The sequence below is a fragment of the Python bivittatus genome, unplaced genomic scaffold, assembly GCF_059951505.1.
Source record: "Python bivittatus isolate LINGU-HERP-01145 unplaced genomic scaffold, Pbiv_v1 ctg000480_np1212, whole genome shotgun sequence".
NCBI classification, from domain to species: domain Eukaryota; kingdom Metazoa; phylum Chordata; class Lepidosauria; order Squamata; family Pythonidae; genus Python; species Python bivittatus.
Window position 1 is genome coordinate 63,496,436 of NW_028277075.1, and position 18,140 is coordinate 63,514,575.

Genomic DNA, 18,140 nt, shown 5'->3' on the forward strand with positions numbered 1-18,140 from the left:
TTTTTAGTTTCTAATGGTGAATATCTGAGAGACCTGTTATACTTTCATAATGCTATAATCTAATGGCAAATTCATTCTTCAAACACCCATTTTTATGCTGTCAAAATAGAATCTTTCATGATACAGAGTATAGTATCAACAGGTCAGATATATGAAGTAGAAACAAACTCACTTCCTACCCTCCCAAGAAAGCACATGTTAAATAATTAAGGAGGATATCCAGCTAGTGTCATTGGGTTGGGTACCCTCTGTGAGAAATGAATATTAACTTTTGAAGAAGAGGAACAAAGAAGTGGAATGGAATAGAATGGAACTGAATGGCATATTTTTGAAAGCTTCATGGCAGAAATTCCTGGCTGAAATTCTAAGAAACAGTTTAAAATGCTTGATTATGGAAGGTTATGTACAAAATCATTCCACTGGGATATACTGTGGAAGGCCAAAACCAACTGGATGGGAACATATTAAAACAATCAAATGGAAGATTTAGCTAGTACCTTGCCACAATGGGTGAGCAATTCAGCTATGTTTGCCTCAGATTTAAAGAGGATTCAAGGTAGACTGGGTTAGATGGAGGTATACATAACTTTTTTTGCTTTACCAGAAAATGTACATTTCACATGGCTTTTAGTCACATCAAGAAATTATTTAAACTGTTCAGTACCTTTTAATATAAATAGTATGCCTCAAAATAGGAAAACCATATCTTTTCTATGCCTCTATAGCTTGTTTTTCTTTCATTAGCTAATCTAAACCAGGAAAATGAGGTGGAGGCATAAGCCATGTTCTTCCTATAAAAGCAGTAATACAGTGGTACCTCGGGATACAAACTTAATCCGTTCCGTGACTCTGGACGTATCCCGAGTTGGTCGTAACCCGAAGCAAATTTTCCCATAGGGTTCAATGTAAATCCGGTTAATCCGTTCCACCCTCTGCCCGAATTTGGTCGCAACCCGAGGCAATTTCCCCATAAGGTTCAATGTAAAGTACAATCCGTTCTGAAACATATGCATTTTATTTTTACACCACAAAAACATGAAAAACAGTGCAACTGGCACAGCATGAAGAGGGAGAATGGGGTGGGGAGGCAGTTATTGGTTGGAGGGAGAGTCCCCTTCAGGGGTTTCCTCTCTTCTTTGCCTCTTAGCTGCAGGCTCAGTTCTGGGGAAAAACCTGTCTAAAGTCTGTTGTTTTTTCCTGCGCTGCATAACCCTCTGGAAATGAGAGAACACGTTATCGTTCATAAGATTCAGCACTCTGCTTGTCACAGTTCTGTTGGGGTGGTGCTTCTCAGTGAAATCCTGGCACTCATTCCATTTCTCCATGATGGACTTTATCGCATCACAGCTCACCTCCTCCGCCTCCTCTTCTTCCTCAGTGAAATGCTCCTCGCCCAGCGCCTTCTGTTGCTCACTGTGGAGCTCAGCAAGTTCTTCTGTGGTCAGCTCCTCCTTATGGTCCTCAACAAGCTCCTCTATGTCTGCATCATCCACAACCAGACCCATGCTCTTGCCCATGGACACAATCTCCTCCACTACCTCTGCATCAGACCCTTCACACTCACGTCCAGCAACACATTCTGGCCACAGTTTCCTCCAGGCTGAGTTTAAGGTCCGGCAGGTGACATCCTCCATTTTCTTTGGAGTCATGCTAACACGCACACCAAAAACCTTCGCAAAACACCACAAAACACACCACAAGCCTCACCGAACATCTCCTTGCTACCGTGACCTCGCCCACAGGAAGCCGTGGCTGTGTGGCAGCAGGGAAAATAGCCGCGGATCCGGTTCGTAAGTTGAGGCGAGTTCGTAACCCGAGGTACCACTGTAGTCCCAAATTATGTTCACAGTAATCAGTTGAAAGCAATCAATTTCTTAGCATTTCCCTAACAGAACTAAACCAAGCCTAAATTCCCACTATTTCCTTCAAAGTTGACCAAGATCAGTATTATGTTATATCAAGATAATTTGTAGAAAAGCAATGTATCTTGGCCACTGGGTGAGGCTGACATTAATGATAGGTAAAGCCAGAGAATAGAGAGATGGAAGTGACAACTTTTTTTTTTCTTCATTATCCCTACCTGGTGAGCTGCTGAAGAGGACCATTTGGGCAGATTAAAAATATAATAAAACTTATTGGATGGAAATTTTGGTCTGGATTTCTCTGAGAAATGAATTCCAAGTCAGGATCAATTTCAAAGAAGAGTTAACAGGTAGCCCTTGTTTAACAACTGTTCACAGTTACAACAGTGATGAAAAAATAATTTTATGACCAGTTCTCACATTTGTGAGCTTTTCAGGTCTGTAAAGCAATCTGATGTAAGATTGTAAGCATGGTTGTGGTTTCACATAGCGACCACTTCGCTTAACAACTGAGTTGCCGATCCCAGTTGTCATCACTAAATGAGAACTATCTGTATTGTGGCCAGCTGAATGAGCACACTTCCCAAATAGGAATATGCACCAGACAGAGTCTGATGAGCTTTTATACACTTGGTATGCACCTCTTTTTACAACTCTTTGGAATGTTTCTTTGGAATGTTTCTTATCAGTGTTTTTTTTTTTTACCAAATATAGATAGTCACTCCCTCTTCCTAAGCCTCATTGCATACATGTTTCTCTCCCTTTGGCCTAATAGAGGATTTCTATGCAAGCATATTTACAGAAGCTCAGGGCATTTAGCAGATTTTTAAAATGTCCTCCTTCAGACTTAAAACAAAAGATTGCTGCTACTAGAGGTACAAATTATTATCTGCCAAGGGTTTTTCAAATTAGAAAATGATATCAAGCATGCTGGCTAGGGAATTCTGGGAGTTGAAGTCCACACGACTTAAAGCTGCTGAGGCTGAGAAACACTGCTCAAGGGCAAGTGGTCTTTTGAACAAATCAATCCAATCCATACCGATATGGAGACTTTACCATTTGGTAGTATTTCCATATTGTTACCATCTATATTCTATTATAATCCTCAAATAGCCCTAAACAGCATAGCTTGAGAGCACTTGAAACATATCAACTTAACTTTTAACTTAACATAAAACTTTTCATCAAATGCATAAAGTGGCTAAGCTGATCTAGGATTTGAATTGGGATGAACCAGGGGGGAAGAGTTTCAGGCAACTTCAGAAGATCTCAAGAAACACAATGGGTTTTTAACACATTACAATTGTTCATTGGTAAAATACATATAATCTGTCTCACATGTAACCTCCATCTGCATAACCAACCTGTCTTCTCCTCTTAATAAAAATAGGGGAAAAGTACATGAACTGTTGGACCCAAAATGGGGTTCTTTGCCTGGAGACGACTGCCAATAACTTCACCAGACACAAGAAGCCCTTAGAGCAAAATTTCTTTATTGGTGCACAGCAGTAAAGGGGATACCTCTGTGAAAAGAGGTTCCCTGAACACAAAGAGATCAGGGTTTTTATACATTTTCCTTCAAGGAGATATAACATTTAGAGATTATTGATTGTTCAAGAAGTTCTTCATCACTTTAACTGGGATTTCCCTTTGATCTCTTCTGTGCAGTGGACCCATTCCCATATCTTTTGTTTTCTCAAGAGATGTCAACTACAGGTGAATACAGTTAATAGGTTACCAAGGTTAGATGTCGGCTAACCTAGAAGGGTTGGCTATGGGTGAATACATCTTTGCTGTCCTGCTCCTCAGTATTTTTCCTTTCCATGCTCCTCAGTATTCAGGTTGAAGGTATTTTATTAACTAGAGAAATAATATGGGTAATAAACTATAAGACAGAAAGTGCAAGTATTATGGAAGACATTTAGGAGTGGAAGATATTAAGAATCTAGAAGGGCTAGAAATACATGAAACACCTAACTGAGCTGAAGATAGATAAGACACAAATATACATAGCCTATAGAAACACAGGTAACTGTCCCACAGTGTGAAGGGGGAGAAAGAAAAAGCAAAACAGTATGAAATTAAAAGTAGTTAGGCTTGCCATAAAATACCTTTCTGGTCACTGTCTGGTGGATCCAATGGTGTAAAGTTAACTCTACCTCTTCTTTGTTGAAGGTAGGCCTTAAGATTTCTTCCTACCTCAGGGAAGAAACCCTTCAGTTTCAGCTGAGGGAAGCTCAACTTCAGTACTTAATTCACTGAAATAACAGAAAGGCTTGCCTCCAGCACGAACACACAGGAAAATGAAAGATGTGTGTGTAGCAATCAGCAAACACAATAAAGTAGTTAACTCTTTTATCCTCAGTCACCTAAACTGTCTCTGAATCTAACCCCTGGCTGCAGGGTGGGCTGTCAGATCTATTTTTCAGTGAGCAGAACACAATTCTTTGTGGTATATCCCACCGCTATTCTCAATCACTTATGGTGGGGGCAACAGGAAAGGGATATACTACAACAATACAGTATTCCTAAGCTGAGTCAGTAGGGTTAAAATATTCTCTGAAGCACTATGAACCTAAAGCTCAACTCCACAAAAGCAAAAAAACAAAAAAACAAAACAAAAACCCTTTATAAAGCTTAATGAATGTAGAAGGTTCTGCCTAAGTAGCTGCCCAAATGTTTATTCTGTCATCTGAAATGACATCATAGGTTCTGCCTAGGTAGCTGCCCAACAAATGTTTATTATGTCATCTCAAGCAAATGTTTATGACATCACATCTCAAATGTGAGACCTGCTGCTAACAGTCTAGATGTAGCCACTTCCCTGACCACATGAACTTTGATGCACAAGAGGAATTGTTTCTTGCTGGCTAAATACACCAGAGTAATGGATTCCCTCCCCCAGCTCCTGATAGTGGATCTTTCACCTACCCACCAACACGAAGTCCAGGGCAGCTTCCTGTATTACCTAATAGCCTGCTCTCCAGGCCTGACAGTAGGAATTCCAATAGATCTGGAACCTTGCTGCTGGTGCCATGAGACTGTCTTTTGCATTGCTGTTGACACTCCGTCAGTTAATAGATCTTGGTGGCAGCTAAGTGCCTAGATGCTGCATGAGTTTTTACTACAAGGTCTAGAAGGCTAGAATGCAGATGTTCCTGTTTAATTTCCAGATGCCAAGTTGTGGCTGTTCTAGACCAGATCAGGTCTTGAGATGGGATGCCTGGGCACGTCAGGAGATGCCATGAGGACTCCTTACTCATCCATCCTTGGGTGATGAACCATAATCTCCTAGGCCTGAACAGAATTAAAATCACTTGTGCCTTCCACATCTTCACCTTACATGCCAAATTGGACTGCATGGAAAGCAGAGAGAGGTCTTTCCGGTCCCAATGGCACCAGGGAATCAGTTGTCACTGCTCAGTTGACTTGAAATTGGGAGCAACAACTTGTCTGTAGTATGCTGTTGTGAACAAGGGGACAACTTGTTTCCTACCATCTTGTTAAATGCAAACACTGTATTTACCTGACAAGATTAGCTTTTCTCCAATTAATTTAGTTTAAAATGGAAAGGGTATCTTAGATAAACAGAGGTAGAGGAAGAACTAAAAGTCTAATTTTCCTTTGAGGTGGTAGAAATAGGATCATTTTAAATTTGGGGCATCTTCCTTTAAGATAAATTTGGTTACTAAAGTCCTGTATATTCTATGCTCACTTTTCAGCAGCAGTTGGTTTACTACTTAAATTGCATAGAATTTCTAACTATATTCTATCTAATCAGTCTGTTGATCTATGTAAAATTATTATGCAATGTAATATGGTATGGGAACTATCATACAGATTGGACTTCACTGTTTTTCCACTGAAGTTGTATCATAAATATCTCTGCAAGAAATAATAGACATTGTATCTACATACTTTCAGTGTCCCTTAAGTAATATTTTAACGTTTAAATTATATAAAAATATGCAGAAAATATTGTCAAAGGCTTTCACGGCCGGCATACGATGGCTGGTGTGGGTCTTCCGGGCTGTGTGGCCGTGTTCTGGAAGTTTTGTTTCCTAACGTTTCGCCAGCACCTGTGACCGGCATCTTCAGAGTGCAGGAGCACAGACAGGAGCAGTTCTCTCTGTGCCCAGGGCGATGTGACCCTTCTGTGGGTATTTATAGAGATCTGGGGGGGGGGGAAGGGGGTGATTGGGGGTGTGTGTGGGGGGGTTGGGTTACTGAGTGGCTGCTTGTTTTGGTGTCAGAATCTGTGTGTATCTTCCTGGGGATTAGGAAGGGTTTTTTCTTCTATTGAATTGTTAACAAGGGGCTGCTGGGGGTGATTAGCAAGTTCATTGTGTGAACTGTTCACATGTCCTGGTGGTTGAGCTGAGTTTGTTGACCTTTTTGCAGGCTGTATTTTTCAGGATTGGTAGCCAGGTTTTGTTGATTTTTAGACTTTCCTCTTTTTTATTGAAACTGTGCTGGTGTTTGTGAATCTCAATGGCTTCCCGGTATAGCCTGGTATAGTGGCTGTTGGTGTTGTCCAGTATCTCTGTGTTTTCAAATAGGATTTTGTGTCCAGTGTGCTTGAGAGCATGTTCAGCTACTGCAGATTTTTCTGGTTGCTGTAGTCTGTAGTGTCTTTCGTGTTCTTTTATCCTGGTATGGATGCTGCGTTTTGTGGTCCCTGCCTAATCCCCAGGAGGATACACACAGATTCTGACACCAAAACAAGCAGCCACTCAGTAACCCAACCCCCCCCACACCCAATCCCCCCTCCCCCCCCCCAGATCTCTATAAATACCCACAGAAGGGTCACATCACCCTGGGCACAGAGAGAACTGCTCCTGTCTGTGCTCCTGCACTCTGAAGATGCCAGTCACAGGTGCTGGCAAAACATTAGGAAACAAAACTTCCAGAACACGGCCACACAGCCCGGAAGACCCACACCAGCCATGCAGAAAATAAATTAGGAAGTTGGGTTAATATTTAAATAAGCTTACAATTTTTAAACTGTATTATACATTTAGTATTACTGGTCTTGAACAGACTGATTGAACGATCTTAGTATGCTGCTTAAGGTTCCAGAGGAGTGACAGAAATGCAATAATAATATTTAAAAAAAAAATAGATGCAGTGAAAGTTCTTAAAAGTGAAAATCAGAAACATGAGTTTTATTCTTCTAGCCATTTATTTTTTTCTGCTAAAGGTAACATGTTTAGATTTATGTATTTTCAAATTTATATACTTATAATGGAAGTTGACCATATAAGCTCACAATTAATTTTTTTATAGTGAAATGGTTAAACATAGATACTGGAGTGTAGGCCTAACTTTACAACATTTTATTTTCCTGCTGAGAAATCTTTCACATGTCGTTAACAAATACTGTGCTTCGATTACTAATACTGTTTTAGCCACAAAAAGTATTATTTCTGCTTGATAAAGAGGATATATAACTTTGGTAATCAAGTAATTTATCCCAATAAAGATAAATTGCATATACCTGTACTTCAATTTTCTGTTCCCTATCAGGGAAACACAATTCATATGAACAGCTGATCAGCTATTTGGAATCTTCAACTTTTTATGGATAAATCACATTTGCTCACAACAATTGTACAGTGAACACCACCAGCACTTTGATGTGGCATTAAATAAGTGCAACCCCAATGCTTTCAGATCTGCACTTTTAAAAATTAAATGGCAGATCTTCTTAATATGTTATATGACAAGCTTCTAATTACCCCTTGTTTTAATGGCTTCCAGTTCCATATGAAAAACGGTGACAAGTTAATCTCTGTGTCCTAATGATCACTCTTAGAATTTCTCCAATCATAGGGCAATATTGAAAGTTATCCTAGTTTTATTATATCACCAAATTACATGCCATTTCATTCATTAAGACGTGCTAATTCAGTGGAGCCCACCAAATTTGGCTGGAGAACTTTGCACAAAACAGTAATTCAGTACCGAAATTAGAGGAATCTGGAGTCAGACATGAGATGTTCTCTTAAAAAAAACCTCATCAAACATCCAAGGACATTATTGCGCAACCCAGCAGAGACGCTATGGCTCATTTTTTTTTCTTGCTTTACTGAATGACTGCAGTAACCATTTTAAAATCCCTTCAGAGAAGTGTGATTGAAACCTGCTTAGTTCTTCTTGTTAAAAAGGATGTCAGGCTGAATTTCTATAATATATTACAAATGTGTATCTCATGCCAAGTAGATCATATCGACAGACTTTTTGAAAATAGGGCACTCAACTTCTGAAAGTGTTTTGGTGTCAAAAAAAAAAACAATTATCAGGTCATTATACTTTCAAAGGCTAATGATTTATTTAGGACCTGAATATACTAGACTTCTGTATCTATATGATCCATCCATATGCTAATGAACTGAAATTGCATATCAATAGCCGGGGCCAGAGAACGTAGAAACATAAGTTCTATAGGAAAATTTTAGTGTAGCTCCACATGATTTTTTAAAAATTTACAGTTCCAGTGAACAAAGAATTAACTAGAGTTCTGAAGAAATGGTGAATCTAAGAATTCTGAATCTTTATTTCAGTATTTGATGAGATATTTACTCTTTGGTAATTCATAATTTGGAGGAAGGGTGAATTAAAGCTGTTTAAAACAATTTGCTTGAGATTAGAGTGAAATAATACCCTTATGCCTCTACATACTGGACTCAAGGCCATTGGTCATAGCCTTTTTTGAAAAAGCACCACCAGTGAGATTCATTGCAACAGTATTGGCTTCCCCACACACCCAGTTGATGCATTTTGGACATTCTCAAAAGTTGATCCATCTAAAGTTGATGAAGAGTACAGCAGCAAGATGGCTACTGCTGTCTCATCAAATAGAACTTTATTGAGCACTGCTGGGGCAATACGGTAATAGGAAACGAGACCACAATGTTACTAGCAATTTATACTGAAATTTCCAGAAGGGAAAAAAACAACCCTTTCATTTAGATCATTGTTAATCACATTCAGAGTAAGTCATCATAAAACCAACTTCTGACAAAATGCCTGAAAGAATTGAGTTGACACACACAATGCCTCTTTGCACCAGAAATCTAACAGCCATTTTTTTCACATTTAGGTAACTTTACATTACACATATCTTTTATTCACACAAGAGGGACAGGTCCTTTAAGGCAGGAATGTGAATGTGATGGCAGTTATTTATGCGGACACCAGTGCACATGACATTTCTGGAGCAAGACAAGAATACAGGCAAAAATGAAAAATCAAAGCTGGTCTTCAGTTAAGATTCAGAATTGTTCTGACAACAATTCACATAATCTCCGTGAGACTGTTTCTTTACTTGTTCGTAGTGTTAGTCGATACATCTGAAAAAGAATAAAAAATAACTTTTTTGAACTGCTTCTGAAAAGCTATTTGTTTCCATGCATGTATAAGCATTTCTACCTTGCTTATACATGTTTTTGGTAACAACTTTAGATGTTTTAGAATCATAAAATGGCTCGATGTTTAAGATTAAACAAAAAGGAAATGCAGTGGAGGGGAACTCAGCTAGTCTCAACTTTTGAAGAAAATTTTAATTAGCTTAAGTGGAAAAGAGGCTATCTTTTTATGAAAGAGTTCAGTGTCTTAGAGCAGAAGCAGTTAGTGGGATGCTGATGTATTTTAGTATTTGTGGATAAAAGAAAATGAGCTGAGCTGAAAAATTAAGCATTACTGTCAAGCTTTATCTTTACTTACATTCTTAGATCTTCTAGGTATTTTTAGAAAATAGAAGTGGCGGATAGTTGTGTGCCCAGAAAAAATAGAAATGGGTACTACAGAGCACTTATAGTGAGAAGGAACCTTACTCTTTGTCCTTCTGGTCAATGGGTGCAACAACCACTTTGTGAAAGAACCTATAATTTGCTTCCAAAATTCCAAATAGGCTCACTGACTTAAAGAAGTTGCACATCCCTGCTTTAGAATATTAAGACCTCTCCCTTACTCAGCAAACTTTTACTCCCTCCCCCCCCCCAAATCTGGCTGTTATACAATGCTTCTTACACCATCTAAATGTACATTTCACAAGTGGTAGTGCTACATGTTGTGGTATAATCATGTGCCGCAATATTTACAGTTGCACACAGTTGTGGACAGAAAATAAAATTTACTTCCTGGCACCCACAAGCAAGAGAGATGGGGTAGAAAACAACTTCAGTTAAGCTGTCCCAAACTAAAAAGAAAAACAAACACTTTAAAATAAGAAAATAAAAGCTCAGGTGGTATGAGTTTCACTTGGAGAATTTTCAGTACAAAAAACCCAAACCAAACCTGAGTAGGACAGTGCTCCACCCCACTCCAATGCAAGTGAACTTCCAGATTATTATCATAGAGTGCTCTGAATGTAACTTTACAGAGACTCAATCCTATATATAGGCTGCACAAAGAATACAAGGCAAAAAATTGGAGAGCTATAAAAAGTATGCATTGTCTCAGTTGGCGCCACTCAGCTACCGCATATATTGTTAGAGCACAATCTTCAATGAAACACTGTTTGCACTAAGGTCAATAAGAGGAGGAATATTTATACCACTAATGGAATAAAAAAACACAACTAGAAATTCCATTCTACTTTAGAAGAAGGGATTTCTGTAAAAATACACATGGGAAAAATTAAGTCTTTCATACTATATACATTCTCAATTTAACAAGCAAATAAACATGGATTACCTCTGCCTGAAGATTGGGTTCAAGACGCATCAAACACCCAATCTGTATTGATTTTGTGTGTATTATACCAGCACCTACAAAGTTAGCAGGGTTAGGATCCACTTCTTCTAGCAGAGCTGTGCCAAAGCCAATGATCTGTAAAAGAGGATAAGTAAAATTGAACTGAAGGCCATTGGACAAAATGCCAATGGAGAAAGGAAGGAGGGCGTATAAAAAGTATATGATAGATTGATCAGAACGCTAAACACACACTTAATTAAGACTCAGATAGCTTCCATACTAGGGAGATGCAGCAGTTTGGGTGAAGAAAGAAAGATGGTATTATTATGGCAAAATCAATTACCCAAACAGACTTTACCAGATAAAATAAACTACCAGATCAGCCATAAAACGTTTAGACATAAAGAATGCTGATTTGGGCACTATGAGACAAGAATAGGCCTGGGAAGCAAGGCCCTGAAAGGTAACACCTAGAACAAATTACACAACTTTATTCAAAGAACAGAGCCTTTGTCTTTCTCAAGGAGGTTGGTGTCTTTATAGTGCCTTATTACCTCATGACCCTTACCCCTTCAACATACATTATACTGCCATAGCCAGTCGACTGTCCTGCTGTATTGAACATATGCGTGTAGTAATTGGCATAAATTATAAAATGGTGTTGTAGCTCCGCTCCTCTTTAGGTCAGCCCTTGCTGCTCTGGTACCATACCAAACAATTGTGCTTCAATGAAAAATTGTGTCTGATCTCTGATGTTAAAAAACTCTATGGAGGAATTTCTCCTAGATTTTGGTGGCAGCAGTAGGATGGGAAGAACACAGAGGTGATACAGCACTTCTGGAGTATTTGGTGCTCTTCAATGGGGGACAGATTGGTAAAGTTGTGGTCCCCCTCCCTTTGTGTTGGCTGGTGGCCACCAGCAGAGGGACACCTCTCCACTTTGTTGATCCCTAATTGTGTGCTGAATATATTTAAGTATTAAGAAATGTTTCCTCCAGGTTTCCACTGAGTGGCGTCTTGACTGCAGATGTGGGGACTGCCAATGTAATAAACAATTTATGTTTCAGTTAAGAGTGTGTCCAATCCCCATTATTAAAGAACTCTATGGAGAAATTTCTTCTATAGGATCCTCTGCAAAGCCCATGAGAAGATATAACTTCTTTAAGGAGATGTTAACATGCAACATGTGCACCCACCTTCATTCTGAAGCACCTTTTCAGCTTTGGATTCAAAGTACTGCATATCCCTACTCCATACCCATCTCTGGCTCTCATGGCTACTTAAGTTAGGGCATTAGCATGTAAATCCAAAGATATGGTTGTTCAGGGATTTCTTGAACAATAGTGGTAATACTGTGAAACACTGAGCACCACACTTGATTTCCTGAAAAAATCTAAACAAAATTCCTTGGTGTTCAATAACCAAATGTGCAAACTTCAAAGCTTAGCAGCGTTCACTTCTGGTTGACACAGCTACTCCATCTACAAGTAATAAATATTTAATTGATAGTGAAAAGGAATAATTTGATAAAACCCATTTATTTTTTGTTTCTTGGGAGAACAGCTTCCATTTTAGAGAACCAACTAATAAAAATGTAGACGAGGGAATGATACATTTCAAAGTTTGTCAAAGTGCGCATGGTGTGTGGTGTGGACTTATTTTGAACAGATTTTGATTAACAAAAGGCTGCTAGTGAAGAAATAAGCTTGTAAACTCCCCTCTTTTTGAGATCTGATAGTTCATCAGTTCTATGTTTAAATTTTTAAAAACCTTTTTATTTTGGAAAGCACACACAGCATCCCACTAACAGCTTTCTACTTCCTAATGAATACAACAGAATCCTTCAAGAGGCAAAGGAAAAAAAGACTCCAAAATTAAGAAGAACCTAAATACCCATGCTGGCAGAACAGAATGAAACTTTAGCTGTTTCCATGTTTCACATTTACAAGAGAAAAATATAGATGTATAAACTTTTATGCAGAGTTTTCTCCCTACAGATACCTGTGCAACAAGGATGAATGTCAGTCTGAGGCTGATGGAAACTGTGGAGCTTCAGGATTAGGACCATGGTATGATTCTACCACCTTCTCTCTCACTCCATAATCACTAGATGATTTTACCCAGAGACTCTCTCCAGTTCTCCCTATCTTCAAGAGATTAATTAGGTGCTGCTTGGAGAAAGGGCTGTCAGGTGTGACCCCATATCTATGGATTTTTTTGTGTGTGTGGGAAAGAGGAGGAGCTGTTCACTCTGAAGCGTACCCATTTGGTGCTGGGAAATGTATTATCTGCTCAAACATTTAAAAAAATCCTTCTGTTACTTCATTTCATTCTGTTATTTTTTAAAATGTACATGTATTTGCCATTCTTATATTTAGGTTATAACTATGGCAAAAATGACCTCAAACCTATAGTTCAATTTTTTGGATGCAAAAATCAAGAGGACGTTTGATAGCTTATGGAAGTGGCCTATCAAATTCTTGAGAATTTCAAGAGCAGAGGTACGTCTGTTTAGAATGGCCAGTTGCAGAAACTTCCATTCTGGCTTTTCTTTATAACAATACATGGCAAAAAGCCAATTGTTCCTCCACTATTATCCCTGAAAGGACCTCACATTTCCATATAGAGTGGCTGTTTTATCATTTTAACCCTTTCCTGCCAGTAATTAGAAATATAACTCCTTCCACAGCATAAATCTTCACTCTCCTTTCATGCCAACCTACTGCTGAAAAGTTCTGGCCTTACTTTAATATCATTTTCAGTTTGTTTTTTTTAATTAATGGCAATGGCTTTATTTTCATTATTGTAAAGTTTCTGATGTCATAGAAGCAACTGTGCTAGAAGGCAGGATATAAACATCCAGGTAAGAGGAAACATAAATCATTATACCTACTTTTGCCTTTGTAATTTCAGTATCCATTGGATGGTTTGCTTTAAAGATATTCTGTACTTCTTGTTGAGGGCTGTGTAGAACATCAAGAGTTGACATTAGCAGCTCATATTTATTATATTTCTACAACACAACATGTATGAGAGAATGTAGAGACATTTTACATGGAAGTAGCAATCTGTTACATGCATGTTTATGGCACTCTTCCCCTAAACAATGAGCCTTAGTTTCCCTTGCAGGATTTCACCTAGTAATGGGCTAACCAATGAACCAAAAACAGGTATCTTTCAGGTAGGCTGCCCTTTAGCTATATGAACAGAGAGATCGAAGAAGTGTCAAATACTTTCCAGGAATTTAGCTGACACTAAAATCAATCTAACTGAACATGCTGAAGGACTACATTTGTTTAGCTTCTGCTATATCAATACTTGCAATTTATTAAACAATTCTATATTTAATTTTAGCCCCTTTAAAAGAGAAGATGAGATCAACAATAGTCCACATTACACTAAACAACTCTGAACAGTAAGTTGGAACAACTTGGAACATTCTATTTCTGACAATGTATGAAGGTTGCCTAACTATAGATGAATACGTGAGTCCTGATATTGACATTCTGAATTTTCAGAATAGCATGGCCAATATAACATCAGATTAAATCTCTTCACCCCTTCAACACATGAGCCACATCGAAGAACATTTCTGATAGGTTGGAGCCCTATAAACCATAGAGGTAATCACTGGGTTCATGTATGATGCTAATCCTTAATGTAGTTTGATTGGTTGTGTTTAGCATGTTGTGTGAACTTATTGTGAACCACTGTGACATACTCAATCAAGTTAAAGTAAACCACACTTTTATATGCTCTGTTAACCCAGGCACAGTCTGCATCCTGGAATGTAGTAGGCTTGTTTCTGTCTGACTTATCCCTGTCTTATAAATGAGTACTACAATTCTGTGGCTCATCTTCCAGGAAGAATAATGAGATAGAAGGAAGTTGAGATAGAAGGAGAGCAATATGCCACCAGCGACCTGCTGGAACTGAGTGTGAAAAGGCACATAGGTGGCTAGACAGATAAAATGGTAGTTCTTTTTAGAGATAACATATCATATCATTCCCCAAATTAATGGGAACTTAGAGCACATGGTCAAAAAAGATTCATAGTAGACTCAAAGGCAGAACTGAATTGCTTTACAGAAACAAAGATGAAGTGGAACTTCATATCTGGCTCCTATAGAAAAAATCATGAATTTATGTCCGCAAGAGGTTGCCTTTTCATTTGAGTTAGGTGTCAGTGTTCACTAAAATGCAAGTAATAACCTGGAAAAAGTAATATAGCTTATAGTAATTAAGGATGTGCAAGATCAAAATCATTTTACTTGCTCAGTTGTTTCCATCTCTGGAAGAAGTCATGAGCAGCCATTTCTGTAGGCTGGAAAAATTTGTTCAGTGTGATAGGTAGCTTCACGGAGATGTTTTGTAAAGTTCCTCCATATCTGGAAATGGCAGTGACAAACTTTTAAAGAAAATCTAAGCAAGCTAGATGCATACAAGACAATGACTGAATCAGAATTCATCCAAATGTACTTTTCTCTTTTCATAAGCAGTGATTCTTAAACTGTTTGACCCAATTATCCTTTTCCTAAAAACTTCATTACCCCCCCCCCAAAAAAAAAACAGATTACTGATTTAAACAAGTACCTCAGCAGCAGTAGTCTCAAACTGGATCCTCAACTTACAAACAAGCAACTACAAATTGCTCCATTACCCTCAAGATATGCCCAAATCACCCCTGTATAAAAATCACTGTTCTAACAAGTAAAGTTATTTAAAAGCAAAGAAGCCTGTAGGACTTTAAAAGCTATTTATTTTGGGGCCACTCCAATCCCAAAGTATTCTGGGTGGCATACAATACAAAATGTAAAGTCAGTACAGTAAGCAAATTACTTTTGCTGATCCCAATCGTCTCAACTGAAGGCACAATGGAAAAGGATGCTTTTCACTTGCTTACAAAAAGCAAAGTGTAGGAGCTTCATGCACCTCCAGGGGAGAGAATTCCCACAAAGCAAGAGGCCGCTACTGAGGTCTGATGCCCTGTCCACACCCCATGAACCTTGCAAGGAGTGGGGACTCTTAGCAGGCCCTGTCTTGATGACCAGACTGGGCAGTTAGATTCTAGGCTTCCAAGGTGTTGCCTGATGGCAGAAGGTTTTAGAGGGTATGCTCCAACAGATGAAGGAGAATCCAAAGTGAAGAGCATATTCCTGTGGTGGAAGGGCATGGGGGATAATAAAGTAAGAGGGAAATGAAAGGCAGCAGATGTAGACAGTGATACTACTTAATCTAAATACTCCATGTGATAAAATAACACTCATAAGGGGAATGTGGAGAACAATTCACAGGAACTTTGCACCTGCCCTCAAGACTATTCCTGTACAAAATAATTTCAAGCCCATTTCCTGATGAAATAGTTCAACTAGAATTCATCAAAAAGTTCAATTTGACTGCCCATGTATGAAGCAGAAATAAAAGATAACAATATTAATCCCTTCAAGTAATTCCTGTGGCAGGTCCACCACTTGTTTTGTGAATAGTTGCTAATAGTTAATTCATCCCTCTTTGTTCCTCTTCTATTTCTTTTCTCAAATTTTAGCTCATCCCAAAGTCAGGATAATATTTTATACAAGAGGGGCTTCAGCCCACAAAAGCTTACGCCATCATCAGTAAGTTAGTCTTTAAGGTCAGAAATACACTTTTCTTGAGTTCATGGAAATAGATTAATGCAGATATTCCTCTGGAAGTTCACTTAAATGCAAAACAATGTTCAAAGTTAAGGAACTGTACCTGAACTGAATGTTTAGGGCTGGCGCTTCCATGAAGTCTGATACACACTCAATATTTACAATCTGCTGCACTTGAGCACCCCCCTCCACAGTGGGATCAACAGGTTTAGTCTGCAGATTCAGGCGTGATAGGTTAAGGAAAGAGGTTTATTTTCTGTTGTTATTCTTTCGCCAAACCTTGCAGACATTGAGTCTGGTCATGCAGCTAACTTCAGGAAGTTACTGAAGGCCAAACAAGTTGTGCTGAAAAGGATGGGGAGAGATGCTGCAAGACCCCCCAAAAATCAGGCTCCTCATACTTAAAACCAATATATTCCCTGGGAGAGAAATCTCCTTTGGCAGATACAGAAGCCTTCCACTTGAAACAAATAGCAGTTTTGAGAGGAAAAGGACGACTTTCATCAGGTCCATTGTCAGCCCTATAAGATAGACCAAACCAAGAAACCAATGTCATGTAAATCTAAAATTACTTTTACTGGAACAGCCTACTGTCTTTCAAGGCCATCTCCTCTTCCCTCTACATCCATGAGGCATTTCCTTTCTAGTCTTGTCAGACCTGATACTGCTCAGCTCCCTTCTATTTGTGGAACAAATGCATCCTCAAGGCCTGTCTCCAATTATTATATTTAGATTTGGAAAGAATCTAAACTGCAGGCATATTTGCATCTCAGAGTACTTTCCCAGCCCAGGAATGGTAAAAAGCTTCAGGAATTCCTTATGACTACCATAATAATAGCAAGTTTCATATACATTTCTAAATATTGTTTCTTCAATTTGGGTGCACAAAATGCTAGCTTAACTATAATAGGTCATAAGGTAGTATTTATAATCAAGGTTCTTGGAGTTTTAAACATTAGCAGTTTCAGACACGCAGATGACATGACTGAGCAGCAAATATGTTCCTCGGCCCAAAGTAAAGACCAATTTTAAAAAGCTCATTATGAAAGTAAAATTGGCACGTGAAAAGTTTGGATTCATGTAAAATATGAAGACAAGTTATGTTGTCCTGCCTACTTAGTAAATTTATTGTTGAGAGCAAACAAGTCAAGTCAGAAACAAGTAGAGCAATGGTCTTTCCACTGGGAATGTCCAGCTCTGAAAGCTGGACATTAAGCAAGAATGAAGGGAAAAAGATATTTTCAAATCATGGATCTGAAGATAGTTATGAGGTGCATGATAAACTGCAAAAAAACAAAAACAAAAAACCATTGAACAGTTTTTAACTAAATAAAGGTTGACTTCTTCTTTTAAGCAATGAGCAGCAACTAGAAATTCCTATACTTAGATCATGTGAAATTAGTGGATTATTGACCAGAAAAGGGTATTACGTTTGGCAATGGTAAGAAAAGTAGAATGGAAGTAAATAGTTTAAGTATATGTTTGGGATCAAAGAGGTTATTAGATGTTATTAGAAGAGTTAAAAATTATTGCCAGAGACAGAGCAAATTAGTGAACATTTGTCCATGAAATCACTAGGAATCAAATAAACTTATAAAAAAACAGAGTATATGCCAAAATTTGCATAGGATTGGTTATGGAGGAGACAAGAGATCAATCTACCTTCCAAATACAATTGTCTTTTTGTCACCTCACTCTTACTCTGTATCTTTAGCTTAGTAATGCATGTCAGAATGCATCCACCAGCTTTCTGCTCATAGACTACTGACCAATATATGTAGAGATAATTAGGAGAAGGACTCTGCACTTTTATCTCCTTTCCTTGTCTAAAAGACATATTTTGTATGTCTTTCCCATTGGTTAGATTAATATTCTCAGCACTTCCATAATTTACTTTTTAAAGTAATTTAAAATTCAGCTCTCTTTCTCAACTGTCTATGCAATTCAG

General features: G+C 38.4%; 1 protein-coding gene across 2 annotated transcripts in view; it reads right to left on the minus strand.

Annotated features, from left to right (window-relative positions):
- Positions 1-7,025: 7,025 nt before the first annotated feature.
- The window catches only part of AP2A2 (adaptor related protein complex 2 subunit alpha 2), a 61,851-nt gene continuing 50,736 nt past the window's right edge, over positions 7,026-18,140 (minus strand). For both annotated transcript variants that reach the window (XM_007429563.3, XM_007429564.3), the window contains exons 18-22: positions 16,296-16,419; positions 14,831-14,947; positions 13,453-13,522; positions 10,560-10,694; positions 7,026-9,214 (exon numbers count right to left, since the gene is read on the minus strand). In XM_007429563.3, coding sequence (XP_007429625.1) covers positions 9,137-9,214; positions 10,560-10,694; positions 13,453-13,522; positions 14,831-14,947; positions 16,296-16,419 — 524 coding nt within the window. In that variant the 3' untranslated portion in view covers positions 7,026-9,136. The remainder of the gene's footprint in view (positions 9,215-10,559; positions 10,695-13,452; positions 13,523-14,830; positions 14,948-16,295; positions 16,420-18,140) is intronic.